Genomic DNA, 20957 nt, shown 5'->3' on the forward strand with positions numbered 1-20957 from the left:
AGGAGGGAGTCTACATAGCCAGTCAATCCTGCTGTCAGGGTGCCAATGCCAATGTGTTCACCCACAGGTGATATGGTCTTTTTCATTTTCCTGTGTGAGTTCATTTGTGAACACAGTGATTGTCTGGTTTCATCCACATAGTTACTATTGGGGCATTTAGTGCACTGGATGAGGTACACTGCATGTTGTGATAGGCATGTGTAGGACCCAGGGATCTTGAGAGGTATGTTGGAGGCGTGTTGATCATTATAGCAGTGGAGTTATGTCTGCAGGTTTTGCATCTGTTGTTCTGGCAGGGTCTGGTGCTGCTTTGAGTTGGTGTCCTGGTCTGTGGGGAGTTTGCTTCTGATGATGAGCCTGGAGAGGTTGAGGGGTTGCTTGAAGGCCAGAAGAGAGTGTTCAGGAACAATTTCTTTCAGGATGGGGTACCCATTGACTATGGGTTGTAGTTTTTCAAGGATATACCCTGTATGAGTTCTAGTATGTGGTGTAGTTGACAAGCTGGGGTATTGTGGCAGGTTGTCTAGACGTATTTGATTGGCCCATTAATTGACATTAAAAACTAGACAGGATTCTCTATCATAAAGCTGACAGATTTTTAAAAAGCCAACAGAGAATACATTCTATGCTGGCTTGTTCTTTCTTCCATTGATATGAGTGGGAGTTTTGCCATTGATTTCAGAAGTTAAGATGGGGAAAATTCCAGTTTGGGCCAGGCCCTAACTATGGCATACTACTGCTTGACATGGTGTGCCAAATTCTGATCTGGTTAGCACCCTCTTATTCACCTTTGGTGGCTACCCCATTGTGGGTATCAGTTTGGGGATGGAAAAATGCTCCACAGAGCAGCTACATTCCTCTTTCCCAGGTGCAGATAGGTGGGAGGGTGTGGAACGAGTCAGGAATATGTAGGTTACTTGCATATCAATTTTTTTCAGAAGTAAATTTGCAAATTTCCCATTTTTACTAGCTTTTAGGTTTACAAGTATTTTCTCTGTAAGTTCTTTGGCACATGGACTGTCTTTGTATGCTTTGTATGGTATTGAGCACATCAGTGGTGTACAATGAATATTAAATAACAATACAATGATACAGTGAAAAGTCTACTTTTGTGCAAAAGTTCTGATCTGCTTTAAGGCAAATCATAGTATAACAGACTATAATATATACAAATACACATCAACATAGATTACTGTAAACATTGTCTTGTGTTTTCATGTTCCCATAGGAAGATTATTTAGCGACAGATGATATGCTTGTGAACTACTTTAATGAATTCTTGTGTCTTCCAGTAAGTATGTTATATTAATTTCTTCCTAAATGCAAGAAAAAACTTTGTGATTAGTACTAAGGCAAACTGACTTGGAAACACATATTGTGTTTTTTAAATTAAAGTGTTCTGTTGGCTTTCCAATTCTTTTGAAGAGCTTCTATATTGGTAGCATCTAAATGTCTTAAGATGTTATCATCAGTAAAGCTTTGCCAATATCCATAAAATACAACATAGTATCTGGACTTCTTGGGATAAAATTTCTCTTGCTTCAGGTCAATCTATATATGTAACTTCCAGTTCATCAAAATATTATAGATTAGAAGTGAAGAAGATATATTTAGTGCTTATGTTAAAATACCTTTGAAAATCAGGCCACTTTTATTTAGGTGCCTAATTTAAGGCATTCAGGTTTGCAAATATTAGTCCTAATTCACCTCTCTGCCATTGAGACTATGGACCAAATTCAGCAGTGGCGCATCTTCACTGATTTAATTTAGAGGTGCACCCTCCCTCCCCCATATACCATTATTGATTCTGTCTGAAAGTATATTTCCCTGATTTCAGTGGGAATTTTGCCTGGGTGAAGATGGTAGAATTGGATTCTAAAATCCAGTTTTTGATTTTTAAATAAAATTTGTAAGCATGTAAAAGAATGGCCCATGGTGATGATACTGTCTTCTCACAGGAGCTCTCTCCCTATATACTGTATAGTACCTCTCACTGCAAGTTTCCTGGGAAACTCTCTCAACTATCAGAGGGGTAGCTGTGTTAGTCTGGATCTGTAAAAGCGGCAGAGTCCTGTGGCACCTTATAGACTAACAGACGTATTGGAGCATAAGCTTTCGTGGGTGAATACCCACTTTGTCGGATGCATGTAGTGGAAATTTCCAGAGGCAGGAATAAATATGCAAGCAAGAATCAGGCTTGGGATAACAAGGTTAGTTCAATCAGGGAGGATGAGGCCCTCTTCTAGCAGTCGAGGTGTGAACACCAAGGGAGGAGAAACTGCTTTTGTAGCTGGCTAGCCAGTCAGTCTTTGTTTAATCCTGAGCTGATGGTGTCAAATTTGCATATGAACTGAAGCTCAGCAGTTTCTCTTTGAAGTCTGGTCCTGAAGTTTTTTTGCTGCAGGATAGCTACCTTTAAATCTGCTCATGTGTGTCCAGGGAGGTTGAAGTGTTTTTGTATATTGCCATTCCTAATATCTGATTTGTGTCCATTTATCCTTTTACATAGGGACTGTCCAGTTGGGCCAATGTACATAGCAGAAGGGGACTGCTGGCACATGATGGCTTATATTGGAGGATGTGCAGGTGAATGAACCGGTGATGGTGTGGCTGATCTGGTGAGGCCTGTGATGGTGTTGCTGGTGTAGATATGTGGGCAGAGCTGGCATCGAGGTTTGTTGCATGGATTGGTTCCTGAGTTAGAGTTACTTTGGTGCGGTATGTAGCTGCTGGTGAGAATATGCTTCAGGTTGGCGGGTTGTCTGTGAGCGAGGACTGGCCTGCCTCCCAAGACCTGTGAAAGTGAGGGATGGTTGTCCAGGATGGGTTGTAGATCACTGATGATGAATTGGAGAGGTTTTAGCTGAGGACTGTATGTGATGGCCAGTGGAGTTCTTTTGGTTTCTTTCTTGGGCTTGTCTTGCAGCAGGAGGCTTCTGGGTACACCTCTGGCTCTGTTGATCTGTTTCCTTATTTCCTCATGTGGGTATCGTAGTTTTGAGAATGCTTGGTGAAGATCTTGTAGGTGCTGGTCTCTGTCTGAGGGGTTTGAGCAAATGCGGTTGGACCTCAGCACTTGGCTGTAGACAATGGATCGTGTGGTGTGTCTGGGATGGAAGCTGGAGGCATGAGGGTAGGCATAGCGGTCAGTGGGTTTTTGGCATAGGGTGGTGTTAACGTGACCATGACTTATTTGTACCGTGGTGTCTAGGAAGTGGACCTCCTGGGTAGATTGGTCCAGGTTGAGGTTGATGGTGGGTGGAAGCTATTGAAATCGTGGTGCAATTCTTCCAGGGTTTCCTTCCCGTGGGTCCAGATGATGAGGATGTCATCAATGTAGCATAGGTAGAGAAGGGGCATGAGTGGACGCGAGCTGAGGAAGCATTGTTCCAGGTCAGCCATAAAAATGTTGGCATATTGTGGGGCCATGCGGGTGCCCATAGCGGTGCCACTGGTCTGGAGGTACATATTGTCACCAAATTTGAAATAATTGTGCTTGAGGATAAAGTCACAGAGCTCAGCAACCAGTTGTGCTGTGGCATCACCAGGGATACTGTTCCTGACAGCTTGTATTCCATCTGTGTGTGGGATGTTTGTGTAGAGAGCCTCTACATCCATGGTGGCTAGGATGGTGTTTTCTGGAGGATCACCAATGCATTGTTGTTTTCTCAGGAAATCAGTGGTGTCACAGAGATAGCTGGGAGTGCTGGTGGCGTAGGGTCTGAGTAGAGAGTCCACATATCTGGACAGTCCTTCAGTGAGAGTGCCAATGCCCGAGATGATGGGACATCCAGGATTTCCGGGTTTGTGGATCTTGGGTAGTAGATAGAATAACCCAGGTCGGGGCTCTAAGGGTACGTTGATTTGTTCCTGTGTTAGTGTAGGGAGTGTCCTGAGTAGATGGTGCAGTTTCTTAGTGTATTCCTCAGTGGGATCTGAGGAAAGTGGCCTGTAGAATTTGGTATTGGAGAGTTGTCTGGCAGCCTCTTTTTGGTAGTCATGTTCATGATGACAACAGCACCTCCTTTATCAGCCTCTTTGATTATAATGTCAGGGTTGTTTCTGAGGCTTTGGGTGGCATTGCGTTCTGCATGACTTAGGTTATGAGGCAAGCGATGTTGTTTTTCCACAATTTCTGTCTGTGTATGTCGGCGGAAGCATCCTATGTATAGGTCCAGACTGTCATTTCGACCCTCAGGAGGAGTCCATGTGGAGTCCTTCTTCTTGTGCTGTTGGTGTGGTGTATCAGTGTGCTGTTCAGTGTTATCTTGAAAGTATTCTTTGAGTTGGAGATGGTGAAAGTAGGCTTCCAGCTCACCGCAGAGCTGTATCGTGTTTGTGGGGCTGGTGGGGCAGAGAGTCCCCGAGATAGGACAGACACTTCTACTGGGCTGAGTGTGTAGCTGGATAGATTGACGATATTGCTGGGTGAGTTAGGGTTGCCATTGTTGTGGCCCCATGTGGCAGGTAGGATTTTAGACAGCTTACAGTCCTTTTTCCTTTGTAGAGAGGTGAGGTGTGTAATGTAGATCTCCTGTCTTATTTTATTAAAGTCCATTTATAGGGAAGGTTGGTTATTTATGAGAGTCTCCAGGTTGGAGAGCTCTTTTTGTGATGGTCACATTAACACCACCCTATACCGAAAACCCACCGATCGCTATGCCTACGTTCATGCCTCCAGCTTCCATCCCGGTCACGCCACACGATCCATTGACTACAGCCAACTGCTGAGGTCCAACCGCATTTGCTCTAACCCCTCAGACAGAGGCCAAAACCTACAAGATCTTCACCAAGCATTCTCAAAACTACAATACCCACATGAGGAAATAAGGAAACAGATCAACAGAGCCAGAAATGTACCGTGAAGCCTCCTGCTGCAAGACAAGCCCAAGAAAGAAACCAATAGAACTCCACTGGCCATCACATACAGTCCTCAGCTAAAACATCTCCAATTCATCATCAGTGATCTACAACCCATCCTGGACAACCATCCCTCACTTTCACAGGTCTTGGGAGGCAGGCCAGTCCTCGCCCACAGACAACCCGCCAACCTGAAGCATATTCTCACCAGCAGCTACATACCGCACCAAAGTAACTCTAACTCAGGAACCAATCCATGCAACAAACCTCGATGCCAGCTCTGCCCACATATCTACACCAGCGACACCATCACAGGCCTCGCCAGATCAGCCACACCATCACCAGTTCATTCACCTGCACATCCTCCAATATAAGCCATCATGTGCCAGCAGTGCCCTTCTGTTATGTACATTGGCCAAACTGGACAGTCCCTATGTAAAAGGATAAATGGACACAAATCAGATATTAGGAATGGCAATATACAAAAACACTTCAACCTCCCTGGACACACATGAGCAGATTTAAAGGTAGCCATCCTGCAGCAAAAAAACTTCAGGACCAGACTTCAAAGAGAAACTGCTGAGCTTCAGTTCATATGCAAATTTGACACCATCAGCTCAGGATTAAACAAAGACTGACTGGCTAGCCAGCTACAAAAGCAGTTTCTCCTCCCTTGGTGTTCACACCTCGACTGCTAGAAGAGGGCCTCATCCTCCCTGATTGAACTAACCTTGTTATCCCAAGCCTGATTCTTGCTTGCATATTTATACCTGCCTCTGGAAATTTCCACTACATGCATCCGACAAAGTGGGTATTCACCCACGAAAGCTTATGCTCCAATACGTCTGTTAGTCTATAAGGTGCCACAGGACTCCTTGTCGCTCTCTCAACTAAACAATGAAGGCACTGTAAGAAGAACATGGGAGTGCTCTCTAGCTGCTTTACTATACATGAATCCAAACCTAAACCTGATATTCTTTAAGCATAGGCCATCTATTGAGAAAGCTGGACTGTTCTGTGATGTAGCAATTTGTAATAGTAAATGGGTCAGATTTTCCTCATCACAAGAATACCCCCTCCATCCCATGTTTGTTTGGAAACTGAGTTTCCATTTGAATTTCCTCCAGATCATTCCATCAAAAAGGATGCTGGGGATGGAGTCTGCTTCCCTAAAACCGTGGATGTCCTTGGACCTACCCTGCACAAATCTCAAGACACCTAGTTCAGGGCTGGGCTGTCTGTCAGAAGACCCTATGTTTCCACAGTTGTTAGAGAGCTTATTCCTTCACCCTCTCACTTCCCTGGTCCTTTTTGCATGAACAGAGAGCAACAATACCCAAAGTCCGAAGGTGCGAACAATTCGATGTAGATTGGGGTGAACTTCCAGCAAGCTTAAATCCAAGTTCCTTTTTCCTTATTTTTGAATCCCAACTTACTTCCTGTTTGCCCCTAATTTATATAGTAATGTTCTTTGCTATATGTTAACCAATCATTCTACTGAAATTTACCTAACCAATCCTAACATATTGTAACATGATTAGCTAACCAATTATATCCCACCACCTTAATTAGTTTACCCCCAGCAAAATTAATTATACAGCAGACAGAAACAATCACAGAACCAGACAGAGACCATGCAAATAAACAATAGCAAAGTGGGACAAAACAATACAGAAGTGAGGATTTCACAGCTACATCTATAAGGACCCAAGGGTTTCTCAGCTGTGTCTATTGATAAGTGAGTTCTTACCAGACAGAAAACTATCAAACTAAATTTCCTTTTACATCTTTTAGGCTCTTTTCTTTCTCTGGAGGGGATAGATTGAATCACCTTCCTAACAGCCCCATATTGATTAGTTTGGAATGTGAGGATGTGACTGTTCGCTTCCCAGCTTATGGCTGCCTCTGCTGCTTAGCCAAAGGCATTGGCCTAAGAACAGGGCCTCAGACTATCACAGTGAGAAAAGGCTCTTACACAGATTCTTTCTTTTATACCTCTATAACTAGCTAAATGATAAACATATACCTAAATTCTTAAAGTATAGGCCTTTACAGGCAGGCCTGAATATCTATATCCTAACAACAGTGCTTAGTCTACCATCTTGCCTCCATGGCAGCACAGACCCTGAGTCATGCTTCCATGGTCTGAGCACTTGCAGTGGTCCCCGAAATCTACGGAAGACAACTCACATTGGCAATGCTGACTGAGCAAGGATTGTTTTACACAGGTAACCCCTGTGGGTTTCTTGGGAAACAATGCCACAGAGTCTCTCTTCTACATTTATCCGAAGTATTTTAATGGAAGCTAATAGTTATTCGACCTTTTTATTAATAGTGGTCTCATCACCTTTATTTTCTCTTTGATTTCTGCTGAAGGGGTTCTCTATTCAGGATTAAGTTCCTTTAATATCTGGAATAGCCTGAATATTTTATATTCCCAACTTCCCTCCTCTTCCAGAAGATTGACTCAGAGATAGTGCAACATTCCTGTTCAAAGCACTCCACTGAAAATTCTGTCTTTTTGACTTTATGCTGTTATAGCTGTTGCCTAGAAACATAATTATCCAGGTCTATTAGTATTTAGGCAACTAGTTAAACTGAAAAAATAGCCATGTGACTTGATGCAACAAATCAGAGGCAGCATATATTTACTTTGAGAGACTCTTGATTTAGAATATACCATCAGTGTATGGTAAAAATATAGCACTGGTGACTCTGTATAGCAGGAGAGCAATACTCTGTTGTAGTTTACAGTACATTCTTTAAACAATTAGGTTATCATACTACTATTCAGTACATTCTGACACCAAATGATGTATACTTTAATTAAGTTGTCAGAATTTTTTTTTTGAAAGATAAAATTATACAGGATAACCAAAGGACACTTATTTTGGTCTAAGGTGCAGTGAGTTGAGAAAGTTATAAAGTGATTACATGACATAAACACAGTTTACATATATCCCAGTGACTAATTTAAGAACAATGGTCCTTTATAAAATACTTAAAACAGAAATATTGTAATAAGCATATTTCCATCTCCAGTTGGCCAGGTAGCTACACCTTCTTTGTTGGATTGTTTGCACTATAAGGTGGGTAGAAAGTTGGCTAGATTGTCGGGCTCAACGGGTAGTGATCAATGGCTCCATGTCTAGTTGGCAGCTGGTGTCAAGTGGCGTGCCCCAGGGGTCGGTCCTGGGGCCGGTTTTGTTCAATATCTTCATAAATGATCTGGAGGATGGTGTGGATTGCACTCTCAGCAAATTTGCGGATGATACTAAACTGGGAGGAGTGGTAGATACGCTGGAGGGCAGGAATAGGATACAGAGGGCCCTAGACAAATTGGAGGATTGGGCCAAAAGAAATCTGATGAGGTTCAATAAGGATAAGTGCAGGGTCCTGCACTTAGGACGGAAGAACCCAATGCACAGCTACAGACTAGGGACCGAATGGCTAGGCAGCAGTTCCGCGGAAAAGGACCTAGGGGTGACAGTGGACGAGAAGCTGGATATGAGTCAGCAGTGTGCCCTTGTTGCCAAGAAGGCCAATGGCATTTTGGGATACATAAGTAGGGGCATAGCGAGCAGATCGAGGGACGTGATCGTCCCCCTCTATTCGACATTGGTGAGGCCTCATCTGGAGTACTGTGTCCAGTTTTGGGCCCCACACTACAAGAAGGATGTGGATAAATTGGAGAGAGTCCAGCGAAGGGCAACAAAAATGATTAGGGGTCTGGAACACATGACTTATGAGGAGAGGCTGAGGGAACTGGGATTGTTTAGTCTGCAGAAGAGAAGAATGAGGGGGGATTTGATAGCTGCTTTCAACTACCTGAGAGGTGGTTCCAGAGAGGATGGTTCTAGACTATTCTCAGTGGTAGAAGAGGACAGGACAAGGAGTAATGGTCTCAAGTTGCAGTGGGGGAGGTTTAGGTTGGATATTAGGAAAAACTTTTTCACTAGGAGGGTGGTGAAACACTGGAATGTGTTGCCTAGGGAGGTAGTGGAATCTCCTTCCGTAGAAGTTTTTAAGGTCAGACTTGACAAAGCCCTGGCTGGGATGATTTAATTGGGGATTGGTCCTGCTTTTGAGCAGGGGGTTGGACTAGATGACCTCCTGAGGTCCCTTCCAACCCTGATATTCTATATGGACCTGGGCACCGTGAACTATACATTCGTCACCTCCAGGAATGTAGTTTACCAGAGCATGACAGTTAAAGACACAAGACAGATACATCTGCTTCAGTGTATACAGACCCATCTACTCAGTAACACAGCTGAATGGAAACACATTTCTCCTGCACGCTTCAAGCCACACTGGCTTCCCATTGCATTCCAAATTCCTTTTAAAGTCCCTTTCAAAGCATTCAGTGAGTTGGGTTCTGGTTATCTAAGGAACTGTCCTTTATTTTTGTGACTTACCACAATATCTGCATTAATCAGGGATGCTGGAGCTGACAGTACCCAGCTTAAAACTCACAGGGAGTAGGCATTCTTGGTGGCATGCCCTTGGCTGTGGAATTCCCTTACAGCAGAAATCAGGATGATAATGGATTTTACCAACTTCAAATTTTACGACCTACTTCTTTTCAAAAGCCTTTCCACTATAAAATCCCTAAAGAATGGACAATGTTACTTCTCTGGAGATAAAAACATTTCAACACTTCTCTGGTATTAAAAATAGATATATTTTCCTCTCTCTTGTGTGCACACAAACACACACAGACACATTAATGGTGTAATGTGGAGAGGAAGATGAATATAGTCCTGCAGATTGTTACTTTGTTAAATGGTTTTATTGGCACCCAGGTACGATGGTGATGGCTGCAGAAGAAATACCTAAACACACAGTCTAGCTAGGGATCTGGAATCTTTATGCAGGCAAAACTTCCATGGGACGTAAAGAAGGACTGAGTAAAGAAGGACTCTAGGATTTAGCCTATTGAAATTATCCTGAAAATAAATTAAACAAAAGAAATAAAATAACGTTTAGGCTAATTGCACTTTCAGAAAATAGACGCTATGGGCCTGATTGCCTTCTTACTTATACCAGTTTAAATCAGGAGAACAGTGGTTTAAAACTGGTGTTACTAGAGCAAAATCAGACTGTGGATGGGTGGGAGAGAGCAAGTCAGATAGCTGAAAAAAGTTAAGAGTATTCCTCATCTTTAAGACAACTCTAAACCTCTTCGGAAACACCATATCATGGTCAGTAGGTCCCCATAATTTCCAGGCTGCACTGAGGAAATTTGCATGTGACTTGGCACCACTACAACCTGTCTCCAAGTGGCTTTTTCACCACTGAGTCCTTGCGCCCTAGGTTATGTTGCCAGAAACTGGCCTAACCCAGGACTAAATCTAAATGAAAGCCTTCAAGAAGTAATCTAGACCAGTTTTTCTCAAACTGGGTTCCATGGACCCCTAGGGGGTCCACGAAGGTAATCCAGGGGGTCTGTGGCCCCTGCTGATCAACCCCTTCCTCTCCCTCAACTCCTCCCCCTCCCTTCTAGTGCCTCCTGCATGCCAGGGAACAACTGTTCCCCCGCATTTAGGAGGCATTGGGAGGGAGAGGGAGGAGCGGGGATAGGGCAGAATCATGTTCAATGCTGGTGGCCCCGCTGATCAACTCCTCCCCAAACTCTTCCCCTTCCCTCCCAGTATCTCCTGCACACAGGGGAACAGCTCTTCTCTGGCATGTAGGAGCGGGAGGGGTGGAGCGGGGGCAGGAAGAGTTGGGGTGAGGCCTTGGGGGAAGGGGTGTAGTGGGAGCAGGGCCTGGGGCTGAGTGGGAAGGCTTGGGGGTCCGCGAAAAAATTTTTAAATCAAAATGGGGGTCCTTGGGTTGCTAAAGAACCACTGATCTAGATCATCAAAAGAAGTCGTCCTTATTTCTCTCCTTACTGACACTAGATTGACTGATTGACAAAAAGCTCATTTCTTCTCCATTAATTAGATCTTTACCAATTGCCTGTGATTTGCTCCTTATTCAGCATTGGGAGTGAAATCCTGGGCCCACTGAAGTCAGTGGGAGTTTTGCCATTGACTTATCTTCACCTAGGATTTCACCCTGGATTCCTAAAGCTGCTTAATCACTTGTACTGGTTTGGACTTTCATTGACATTTATGTAGAGTACACATCTTAAGGGAGTTTTGGCAAAGTCAAAAAGATATTGTATGATTTATTAGGACTTTGCTCACCAAACCCCACCCACAGTCTCATAACCTAAACCCAAGAGAAAATGAGTGACAACAGCTCAGCATCTCTTAGGATCAGAATCTGAACAGGCAGAAAATGAACAAAGTTACACATTAGGAACCTCAGCTGAAGTTAAATATTTTTGGCAGCTGTAAAAGCTGAGGCCATAGAGATGGATAAATCTGATGTTTTGGGCATATGGTGATGGATGCTGTTTTGGGAGGAATAAAGGACAGTACAACACAATCAGTACAATTAATTATAAGACTTTACAACTCAGAACTGTGCATTCAGTTTGTTCTTCAGCCAAGAGCATATTCAGCTAGTCTGTTTGCATCCGATATCTGAGAGGTTTATTTGCTTTCGACTGTTTGCGTATGATTGTTTATTAAAATTTCTCATAAACAGCAATATGAAAACAGCTTTTTTTGTTTTTGTTTTTTTTGGCTTAGTGACTTTTGTGAAACTGAGTTGATGTCCCACATACTGGATGCTTAGAATACGGCTGACATATAACTTTCAGAAGCAGGAGGGGGTGTTTTGCCACCAGGTCAAACCAAGTTGATTTTTGCCTTTCAGATTTGATCATAATATTCTTGGGGGTCCTGGATTTACTGCATATTTTATCATGGATATAAAACTATTATCATCATAACAACAAGAAATGTTTATTGTATTTTTCTTAAGCAGTGATGTAAATGCTTCCTTCCCCCATCAACGTTTTAACTGTTCTAAGGGTGTTTCTGTTTGAGGTGCTGATGATATTCTCTATCTGGTAGAGTTTTAGCTTGTGTATATGTGTGCACATACTAAGCCTGGTGAGAGAAAACTACATCTTTGATGCTGTTTTGGTCTCATACACATTATTTGAAGTCTTACTTTTTTCATTTCATTAGTGTATATGTCTTATAAATGATTTGTTGTCAAACATCCAAAATGACAATACAATTTATATTTAAAAAGTTCTCATTGGCATCTGTTTCACTACATTAATGTTGCCAGATGTTTTCTGTTCAGTTAATTAGAATGTACAATGAAAAATCCAGCATACGAATCAAATACTAGAGATTGAGTAAAAGTAGATTTGAGTGATAAATTAATGTTGTCCTTGGTTAGTTTTCAATTTAAATACCATAGAACTAAAATAATCCGGTGATGTCTACTCAAATAGTTCCAGATTATGGAATTTCTGTGCCTCGTTTGCATTTTTCTGCAAGGGAGAACACATCAAAGCTTGGGAAATTTTGATTTTTTTTCTCCCCCCCTCGCCCTCTTTTTAAAAATAATAGGAAATGAAATAATAAAAAATATGTTCGGTCAGTATTAGCTTACACAATCACTCAAAAATCAGAAAATGCCAAAGTTAAGGTGAAATGTATAAGAAATTTGCAGATATTAAGTTGGGGGGAGTTCTGGACACAGAGAGACAATACAAAACAACAAGAACAACAGAACCACTTTAAAATGCAGGCTTATAAATCTGGAGAAAAAGAATTGAAACCACAAAGAAACCTTCAAAATAACAATGTCAAAAGAGATTCAGGGGTGAACAGAACATTACATGTGCCTTTGTAGAGTGATATGGCTGTGAAATATGCCAATGCAATTCTGGACAGTATGGTCCTGACTCAATAAAGTCTATAAGCACATGCTTAACTTTAAGCATGTGAATGGTTCTATTGACATCATGGAGACTACTCACATGCTTGAAGTTAGGCATGTGTTTAAATGCTTTGCTGTATCAGGGCCTATACGTAGAAGCATTACATGATGTGAAAGGAATATAACGGACCATTTCTATGGTTCTGCTGTAGCCTAAGATATTGTGTTCAGATCTGGGCACCTCGTTACCAGAAAGACATTGACAATTTGGAAGGACTTCAACATGGTTACTTTGGATTTAAACCGGTGTAACAGAGAACAGAATCTGGCCTACAGTATGCATTCTCATAAAAAAGCAAGAAGCTCAATGAAATGAAAAATATGCTAAATGAAAGAAAATAATTGTATTTTCCAATATAGGTAAACACCAATTTTACAAACTCTGAGTGAAATCCTGACCCTATTGTATGAAGCTGAAGGGAGTTTTGCCAATGAATGGAATATGACCAGGATTTCACCTTCTAATTTTTATGAAATTCTTCTTAATTTAAAATGTTGGTTGTCCTCCAGTTTGATAGTGGGCTATTTGTATGTTCTGTTTTTAAAGAACCTCAATTTCACAATTTTTTTGGGCATTCTCCAAGATTTTTGACCAGATCTGTAATTTTCCCCATCATTTCTGCTGAATGTAAAAATTGAAAGGTAGGATTAGTTTGGGTTTATAGCAAAAATGGGAGTGGAAAATCTGGTAACCACAACACTCAAACTAATGATTACCATACTCTGCTTTTGGGTATTTTTGCTTTTGCTTTTGCTCAGACAGCCCCCATTGGAGCTGACAAAAGTTGCACATGAATATCTAAAAGTGGGATTTGGCCCATCCTATATACTACACAGTACCTGATTGAATTGGCAGTATATGGTAAATTTCTTGGATTTGACTTTTGGTAGGCTGTTGACCTACTATATCTAAATACGAGGCATAAGCCTTTACTATATATGCCCAACACTCAGAATGATCCACCCACCAAAATAGTAGAACAAGAAGCTTCACTGGATATGGGATTCAATAATTTATGATATAAACAGGGAAGTAGGGACCTGATCCTGTAACTGAGCTGCTTGCAGAACTGTCATTGAAGACAACGGGAGTTACGTGTGTGAGCAAGCACTTCCTGTATTGGAGGCCTATATTTGCATGGGAAGAAGGTGAATTAGTGTCTGAAATGAGTGACATCGTTTGTAATTAGATATAGTTGAGAGCTGTGGTAATAATTTATTGGAAAACCCTATAATGAGTAGAAAAAGTGGCAAGCATGCAGATTTACTATTGCAGTCCCTAGCAAAAGCCATGGAACGAAGAAGGAAAATGTCTAATGATGCTATCTTGCATTCTGTAGGGTGCTTCCCTACTGCAGAAACAGGAATTTTTATATGAAAGGTTTCTCTTATTACAACTTCTTTTGCAGACCTTTGCAGAGCCAGTTAAGTTTAACCCTGATTTTGACGTTTTTGAAGTAGTTAATGATACCCCACAATGTCTGGAAAACCAGCTGAAAAAAATTCTTCATGATCAGAAACCTCCCAGTCCCATTTATGATGTTACAAGGAAGGCAAAGAACGATGGGCAGCTTTCCAAAAAGAGCAGCATTTTTCCAGTCTTCAGTGTTGACCCAAATTACAGTATTATGGTAAGCTTCTTACGTCCAGTGACTTTATATTTAAATCCAATTATATTGATACTGACAGCAGTTACTGTTGTGTTTGGCTTGTTATCATGGGAAAAATGTTAGTTTGTGTGTTAGGAAAACAGTACGATGGCCCAAATTATGTCTTGCGACGCATATAGGTCTTCCGTTCAAGTGAATTGAACTACACATGCGCATCCTGTAAAGTAGAATTTGTTTTGGTGGTCTGAATGCTCACTAATATTAAGACAAAAGTTAGACCACGTCTATACTGGGAGCACTTTATCAGTATAGAAATAACACAGTAGAATCATAGAATATCAGGGTTGGAAGGGACCTCAGGAGGTCATCTAGTCCAACCCCCTGCTCAAAGCAGGACCAATCCCCAACAGTACTTGTCAGTACTCTACTGACAAGGCATTCCTAGTACAGATGCAGCTATACTGCCAAAGAGGATAGAAAGAAAATAACATTCAGTATACTGGGAAACTTGGTTTATTCCCATTGTTGCTTATATTGTACTGGAGTAAATTATGTGACTCTAGTTTCTTTCATTCAAGGCTATTCTAATTAGGGCTGTCGATTTAATTGCAGTTAACTCAAGTGATTAATGCAAAAAAATTAACTGCAATTAAAAAAATTAATTGTGATTAATCACACTGTTAAACAATAGAATACCAATTGAAATGTATTAAATATTTGTGGATATTTTTCTACATTTTCAAATATATTGGTTTTTAATACAACACAGAATACAAAATGTACAGTGCTCACTTATTTATTACAAATATCTGCACTGTAAAAATGATAAAAGAAATAGTATTTTTCAATTCACCTCATACAAGTACTATAGTGCAATCTCTTTATCGTGAAAGTGCAACTTAGAAATGTAGATTTTTTTGTTACATAACTGTACTAAAAAAAAAAACCAATGTAAAACTTTAGAGCCTACAAATCCACTCAGTCCTACTTCTTGTTCAGCCAATTGATAAGACAAACAAGTTTGTTTACATTTACGGGAGACACCACTGACTGCTTCTTATTTACAGTGTCACCTGAAAGTGAGAACAGGCGTTCGCATGGCACTTTTGTATCCGGCCTTGCAAGGTATTTACATGTCAGATATGCTAAACATTCATATGCCTCTTCATGCTTTGGCCACCATTCCAAAGGACATGCTTCCATGCTGATGAGGCTCGTTAAAAAAATAATGCGTTAATTAAATTTGTGATTGAACTGCTTGGGGGAGACCTGTATGTCTCCGGTTCTGTTTCACCCGCATTCTGCCATATATTTCATGTTATAGCAGTCTCGGATGATGACCTAGCACATGTCTGTTTTAAGAACACTTTCACAGCACATTTGACAAAACGCAAATTAGGTACCGATGTGAGATTTCTAAGGATAGCTACAGCACTCAACCCAAGGTTTAACAATCTGAAGTGCCTTCCAAAATCTTAGAGGGACGAGGTGTGGAGCATGCTTTCAGATGTCTTAATAGAAGCAACACTCTGATGCGGAAACTACAGAATCCGAAACACCAAAAAAGAAAATCAACCTTCTGCTGGTGGCATCTGACTCAGATGATGAAAATGAACATGCGTCGGTCCACTTTGCTTTGGATCATTATCAAGCAGAACCCATCATGAACATGGACACATGTCTTGTGGAATGGTGGTTGAAGCATGAAGGGACATATGAATCTTTATAGTGCATCTGGCACGTAAATATCTTGTGACACCGGCTACACCAGTGCCATGCAAATGCCTGTTTTCACTTTCAGATTACATTGCAAAAAAGACATGGGCAGCATTTTGTCCAGCAAATTGTAACTAAACTTGTTTCTCTGAGCGACTGGCTGAAGTAGGACTGAGTGGACTTGTAGGTTCTAAAGTTCTTCATTGTTTTATTTTCAAATGCAGTTATTTTTTGTACATAATTCTACACTTGTAAGTTCAACTTTCATTATAAAGAGATTGCACTACAGTACTTTTATTAGGTGAATTGAAATATGCTATTTCTTTTGTTTTTTACAGTGTAAATATTTGTAATCAAAAATATAAAGTGAGCACTGCACACTTTGCATTCTGTGTTGTAATTGAAATCAATATATTTGAAAATGTAGAAAAGATCCAAAACTATTTAAATAAATGGTATTCTATTATTGTTTAACAGTGTGATTAATCGCCATTAATTTTTTAAATTGCGCTATTAATTTTTTTAATCGCTTGACAGCCCTAGTTCTAATGCCTTGTCAAAATTAGGAATGAGGCTGCTCTATCTTATGCCAGGGCTGGAGGCCAGTTACAGAATCAGAGAGCTCTAACTGGCTGCCTCTCTGTTTTGCTGAGCATAAGCTTGGTGAAGCAGAGATTCTGGCTCACAACAGAATAAGAAAAATCTATGCAGTACTGCAATATTTGGTGGCAAACTAAACAGGAAAGAGAATAGGCTGAAGAGATGGGGCAGTAGCACTATATCAGCCTCCAGATAAGAAAACAAAATTAATGCACAATGTTGAGAGAGGTCAAAGAGGCAGCAAAATCTAACAAAAGTATAGTATTGATGGCCTTCAACTGCCCACGTATACACAAGTCCAATGGGACAAAGTTTGAGAAACAATTTGACATTGTAAGTGACTGCTTCTTGGAACAGCAAGTTGTAGAGCACATGAGAAGTGAAGCTGTTCTTGACTTAGTCGTAAGTAACCCACAGGAGCAAATTCAAGAAGTGACGGTATCTGAGTCACTAAGTAATAGTCACCACAGTATAAGCAGGTTCAACATCCAAGGTCCAGATAAGGTACCAAAAATGGTTATGAACCACTGCTCTAGGTCAAATTCAGCCTTGAAATAATCAAGTACATTGATTTCAGTGGTGTTGCATAGAGGGTATATGTTCCTTCCTAAGATCAGCAGGGTTTTTGCTGTGTTTCTCTGAATATCCTGCCTCTTTTTTACCACCACTAATGCCTCTCACATAGGTTGGGACAGGGGGACAGTGGTGCATTGTTTCTAAGAATAATTGACCCTCCAGGGGATTTTTCACATAAGGGAAATATTGTGACCTTTATAAAGAAAAATATTCTTCAGGGCATTCCTGACACTTTTTTTTTTGGGTCATGTTGCACCTCTGTTCTGCCTTCTGGCATCCTGGGTGGGTGACTTGTATGCCCCCTCAGCTTTCGTGTGGTACCTATGACTGACAGGTATGAATTCAGAAGCTGCTGGGGCATACCAGCATGCGAAAAATCAGTACAGCAGCTACACAAAGTGAAAGAAATCAGCCACAGCTGTTGTATCCTGCCAACAGCGATAATACATCTTGTGTTCTTTTTCTCAGTCCTCGTCTCTCTCTCAGCCTGTTTGGACTTTTAAACAGGAAAAGGGTACATGTGTTGGTTTATTACAGATGTGGGGTATGTATGAATTGATCTGAGGTCAGTCAAGAATCAACTGGGGGTGAAACGTATGAAGGAAAGGCATATGCAGTAATGGGAAGAACTATTGACAAATAGAGAAGGAAACTGGTAGAGGTTCTGCATATCTTTCTTCACATAGCAAAGCACTTAAATAAGACCTGAGCAGTCTATGAGACCATCCACATGCCTAAAATTAAACACATGCTTCAAAACTATGCTGGATTGGGTCCCGCAATGCCTAAAGCTGGCCGTAGTTACAAAATCTACTGTATTAAGGGTAGAACTTTTTCTTAGAACGCTTTCCTTCAGACGATAAATATAATTTTGCATATTATCCACACACGTTACAAATAACTCAAAACACCAGGATTTGATTCAACTGGTACCCTAAATGTTAGATATTTTTCTTACATCCAGAGAGATTGGCCAAAATAAAGAGACAACCTTTTGCATTTCCAAAAACCTTATCAGTTACCAAAAAGAGGCATACACTGTAGGGATGAGAATAATTATTCTTCATCTCCACAAAGGAGATGACCCACAGCCAACATAAGCCTTCCACATTTTGATATATTTTCTTTTATTTAAAAGAAACCACCTACATTTCAAAGTAGTTTAGATATTTTAAATCCCCTGGGGATATTTATGGAGCAGAAATAACCCTTGTCCCTTATGAAATATTAGATCACAGAAAGATAATTCAGGACCTAGCCAGTACTGATTAATTGATGTAGCAAAGTGCTAAATAGCCATAATTTTGTCCCTGCTGTGGCAAAATACCTTGTTTGCCTCAGTCCTTTTTAGCCTTGGAGACTCAGGTTTGGGGCAAGGCGAATCCTTATAGGTGGCACAGGGTCCTGCTACTCCTCTCCTCAGTCAGTCCCTTGTGCATGTTTTACTTCCCCTCTGGGGAGTGAGTACAGCCTCCCTACTGGGAAGGTCTGGTGTCTTGCTGTAAACAGCCTACTGACAGCTTCCCTACTCCCTCACTCTCCCCCACCTACCACCCAGGAGAGGGTTTAAAAAGGTCCCAAGTAGTTGGAGTCAGCTGAACCTAATTGGTTCCCTAGCAACCCCTTTTCCAGCTGAACCTTATTGCTCCTTGGTTCTCTCTCCTCAGTGGATAGGGAGGGGCCTTTTAATCCCCTGGGACTAATTACTACCTCCCTTTTGTAGCTGTTTGTCCTGGGTTTACCACACTGCCTATGTTATACCTATGGACAAGCTGAGGATTTCATTCTTCCAGGCCATCAATGTCACTAGCAATCAAGTCACTAAAATAAAATCTAGGAACAGAGAAATACACTTGAGAGAAGTGAAAAAGCTAAACTAAAGTTGTCAAAGGTGCCAGATTTTAGGCTTATTTCTTATTAGCCAATAGAGAGATACTATGGGACTGCTTCTCGTCTCACCTATGCTGGTGTAAATCAGCAATAATTCCACTGATGTCAGTTTCAGAGTAGCAAGTGAGCTGAACCTCAGGAAAGCTTATGCTCAAATAAATTTGTTAGTCTCTAAGGTGCCACAAGTACTCCTTTTCTTTTTATTGATGTCAGTATATAACTGCTTATTATGTTCATGGCATACACACAGAAGAATTAGATAAAAACATAGATACTCTTGCTGGAAGATTGCAATGTAACAGTACTTTATTTCTTAGAATTCAAAACTATAACACCCAAGAACCTACAGGCTGCTCCCTAAGGCAGAGAGGCACAATTCATCCCACTTTGCTTTAAGATGGCTCTTTCCAGACTGATGTGGATTGCATACTTTGTTACAGAGCTCCTTAGCCTGCTAACAGGACCAGGAACCAGCCCCTACCCCTCACACACACTTAAAGTGATACCTTGCAATTCTAACACTGTCCTCAATACACCATATGGGTGTAGGTGAAAACTGTTGTTTTTTTTTAAATATCCACAGTCCTCCTGCTTTAGCGCTCTTGTTAAGACCACTTGAAAGTTTCCTCAGCCCTCAACATATTGATGAAAACACTAACTGTGGTTATTTTTAAAACAAGTATCGTCCCCAAAGTTACCTGTTTCACATTGCAGATGATTTGTGGGCAGCTGGTACTCTGATTTGCATTCCTCTGTCACTTGCACTAGTTTTGAACAGGGAACTTGCAATGGCTTACATTTCCATATATGCAGTTTTAAGAAAGATCAGAATCAGACCCCCAGTTGTTATAGGAATGTAAATTAATTCACTTGTCTGGTTAGACTATGTTTGAGGGGGAAAGTTGTTTACTTTGCTAGAATTACTACAAGGTAACCTATCAATTAACTGGTTTCAGAGTAGGAGCCGTGTTAGTCTGTATTCACAAAAAGAAAAGAAGTACTTGTGGCACCTTAGAGACTAACCAATTTATTTGAGCATAAGCTTTCGTGAGCTACAGCTCACTTCATCGGATGCATTCAGTGGAAAATACAATGAAGTGAGCTGTAGCTGTAGCTCACGAAAGCTTAAGCTCAAATAAATTGGTTAGTCTCTAAGGTGCCACAAGTCCTCCTTTTCTTTTTATCAATTAACTATGTGGCAAATAAAACCTGATGAAGTGAAGCATTAACAGATAATTTGTTTTTTTTTTGTTTTAATAGTGTCTTGAGCGAGAACAGGGAATTCAGTGGATTAAGCAAGAAAGACTCCCAGCCTTTCTAAAAAGTGATTGTTACTTTGAATACAGGTATCGTCCCCTCTAATGTCGTATCAAGTATTACATTTGTTAATTTATCTCCTCTATTTAGTTTGTCTTGACATAACTCTTACAACATTTTCTCAGATCTTTTGCCCCATGTAATCCACATAATTTCAGTGATTTGGATAAATTAAAATGAGGCTGATGCCTTTTCTCCACTTCCTCTTTACTCTAATTTCCCTTGCCCATGAAATGACAAGACTGAAATAAAAGCTATTCTAGAATTAGGGTAATGCTGCTATGCCTGCTTGTGTTATGCATGAGGTCAGACTCGATAATCACAATGGTTGGTTCTGGCCTTCAAATCTGTGAATCTATCTAGCCATATCTAGGTACTGTAAATCATAGAATATCAGGGTTGGAAGGGACCCCAGAAGGTCATCTAGTCCAACCCCCTGCTCGAAGCAGGACCAATTCCCAGTTAAATCATCCCAGCCAGGGCTTTGTCAAGCCTGACCTTAAAAACCTCTAAGGAAGGAGATTCTACCACCTC

At 40.9% G+C, this 20957-nt stretch overlaps 1 protein-coding gene across 1 annotated transcript in view; it reads left to right on the top strand.

The window, feature by feature from the left end:
* Window positions 1-1233: 1233 nt before the first annotated feature.
* The window catches only part of RGS22 (regulator of G protein signaling 22), a 90486-nt gene continuing 70762 nt past the window's right edge, over window positions 1234-20957 (top strand). The window contains exons 1-3 of the mRNA XM_073330455.2: window positions 1234-1291; window positions 14124-14345; window positions 20367-20452. Coding sequence (XP_073186556.1) covers window positions 1253-1291; window positions 14124-14345; window positions 20367-20452 — 347 coding nt within the window. The 5' untranslated portion in view covers window positions 1234-1252. The remainder of the gene's footprint in view (window positions 1292-14123; window positions 14346-20366; window positions 20453-20957) is intronic.

The sequence above is a fragment of the Lepidochelys kempii genome, chromosome 2, assembly GCF_965140285.1.
Source record: "Lepidochelys kempii isolate rLepKem1 chromosome 2, rLepKem1.hap1, whole genome shotgun sequence".
Classification (NCBI taxonomy): Eukaryota; Metazoa; Chordata; order Testudines; family Cheloniidae; genus Lepidochelys; species Lepidochelys kempii.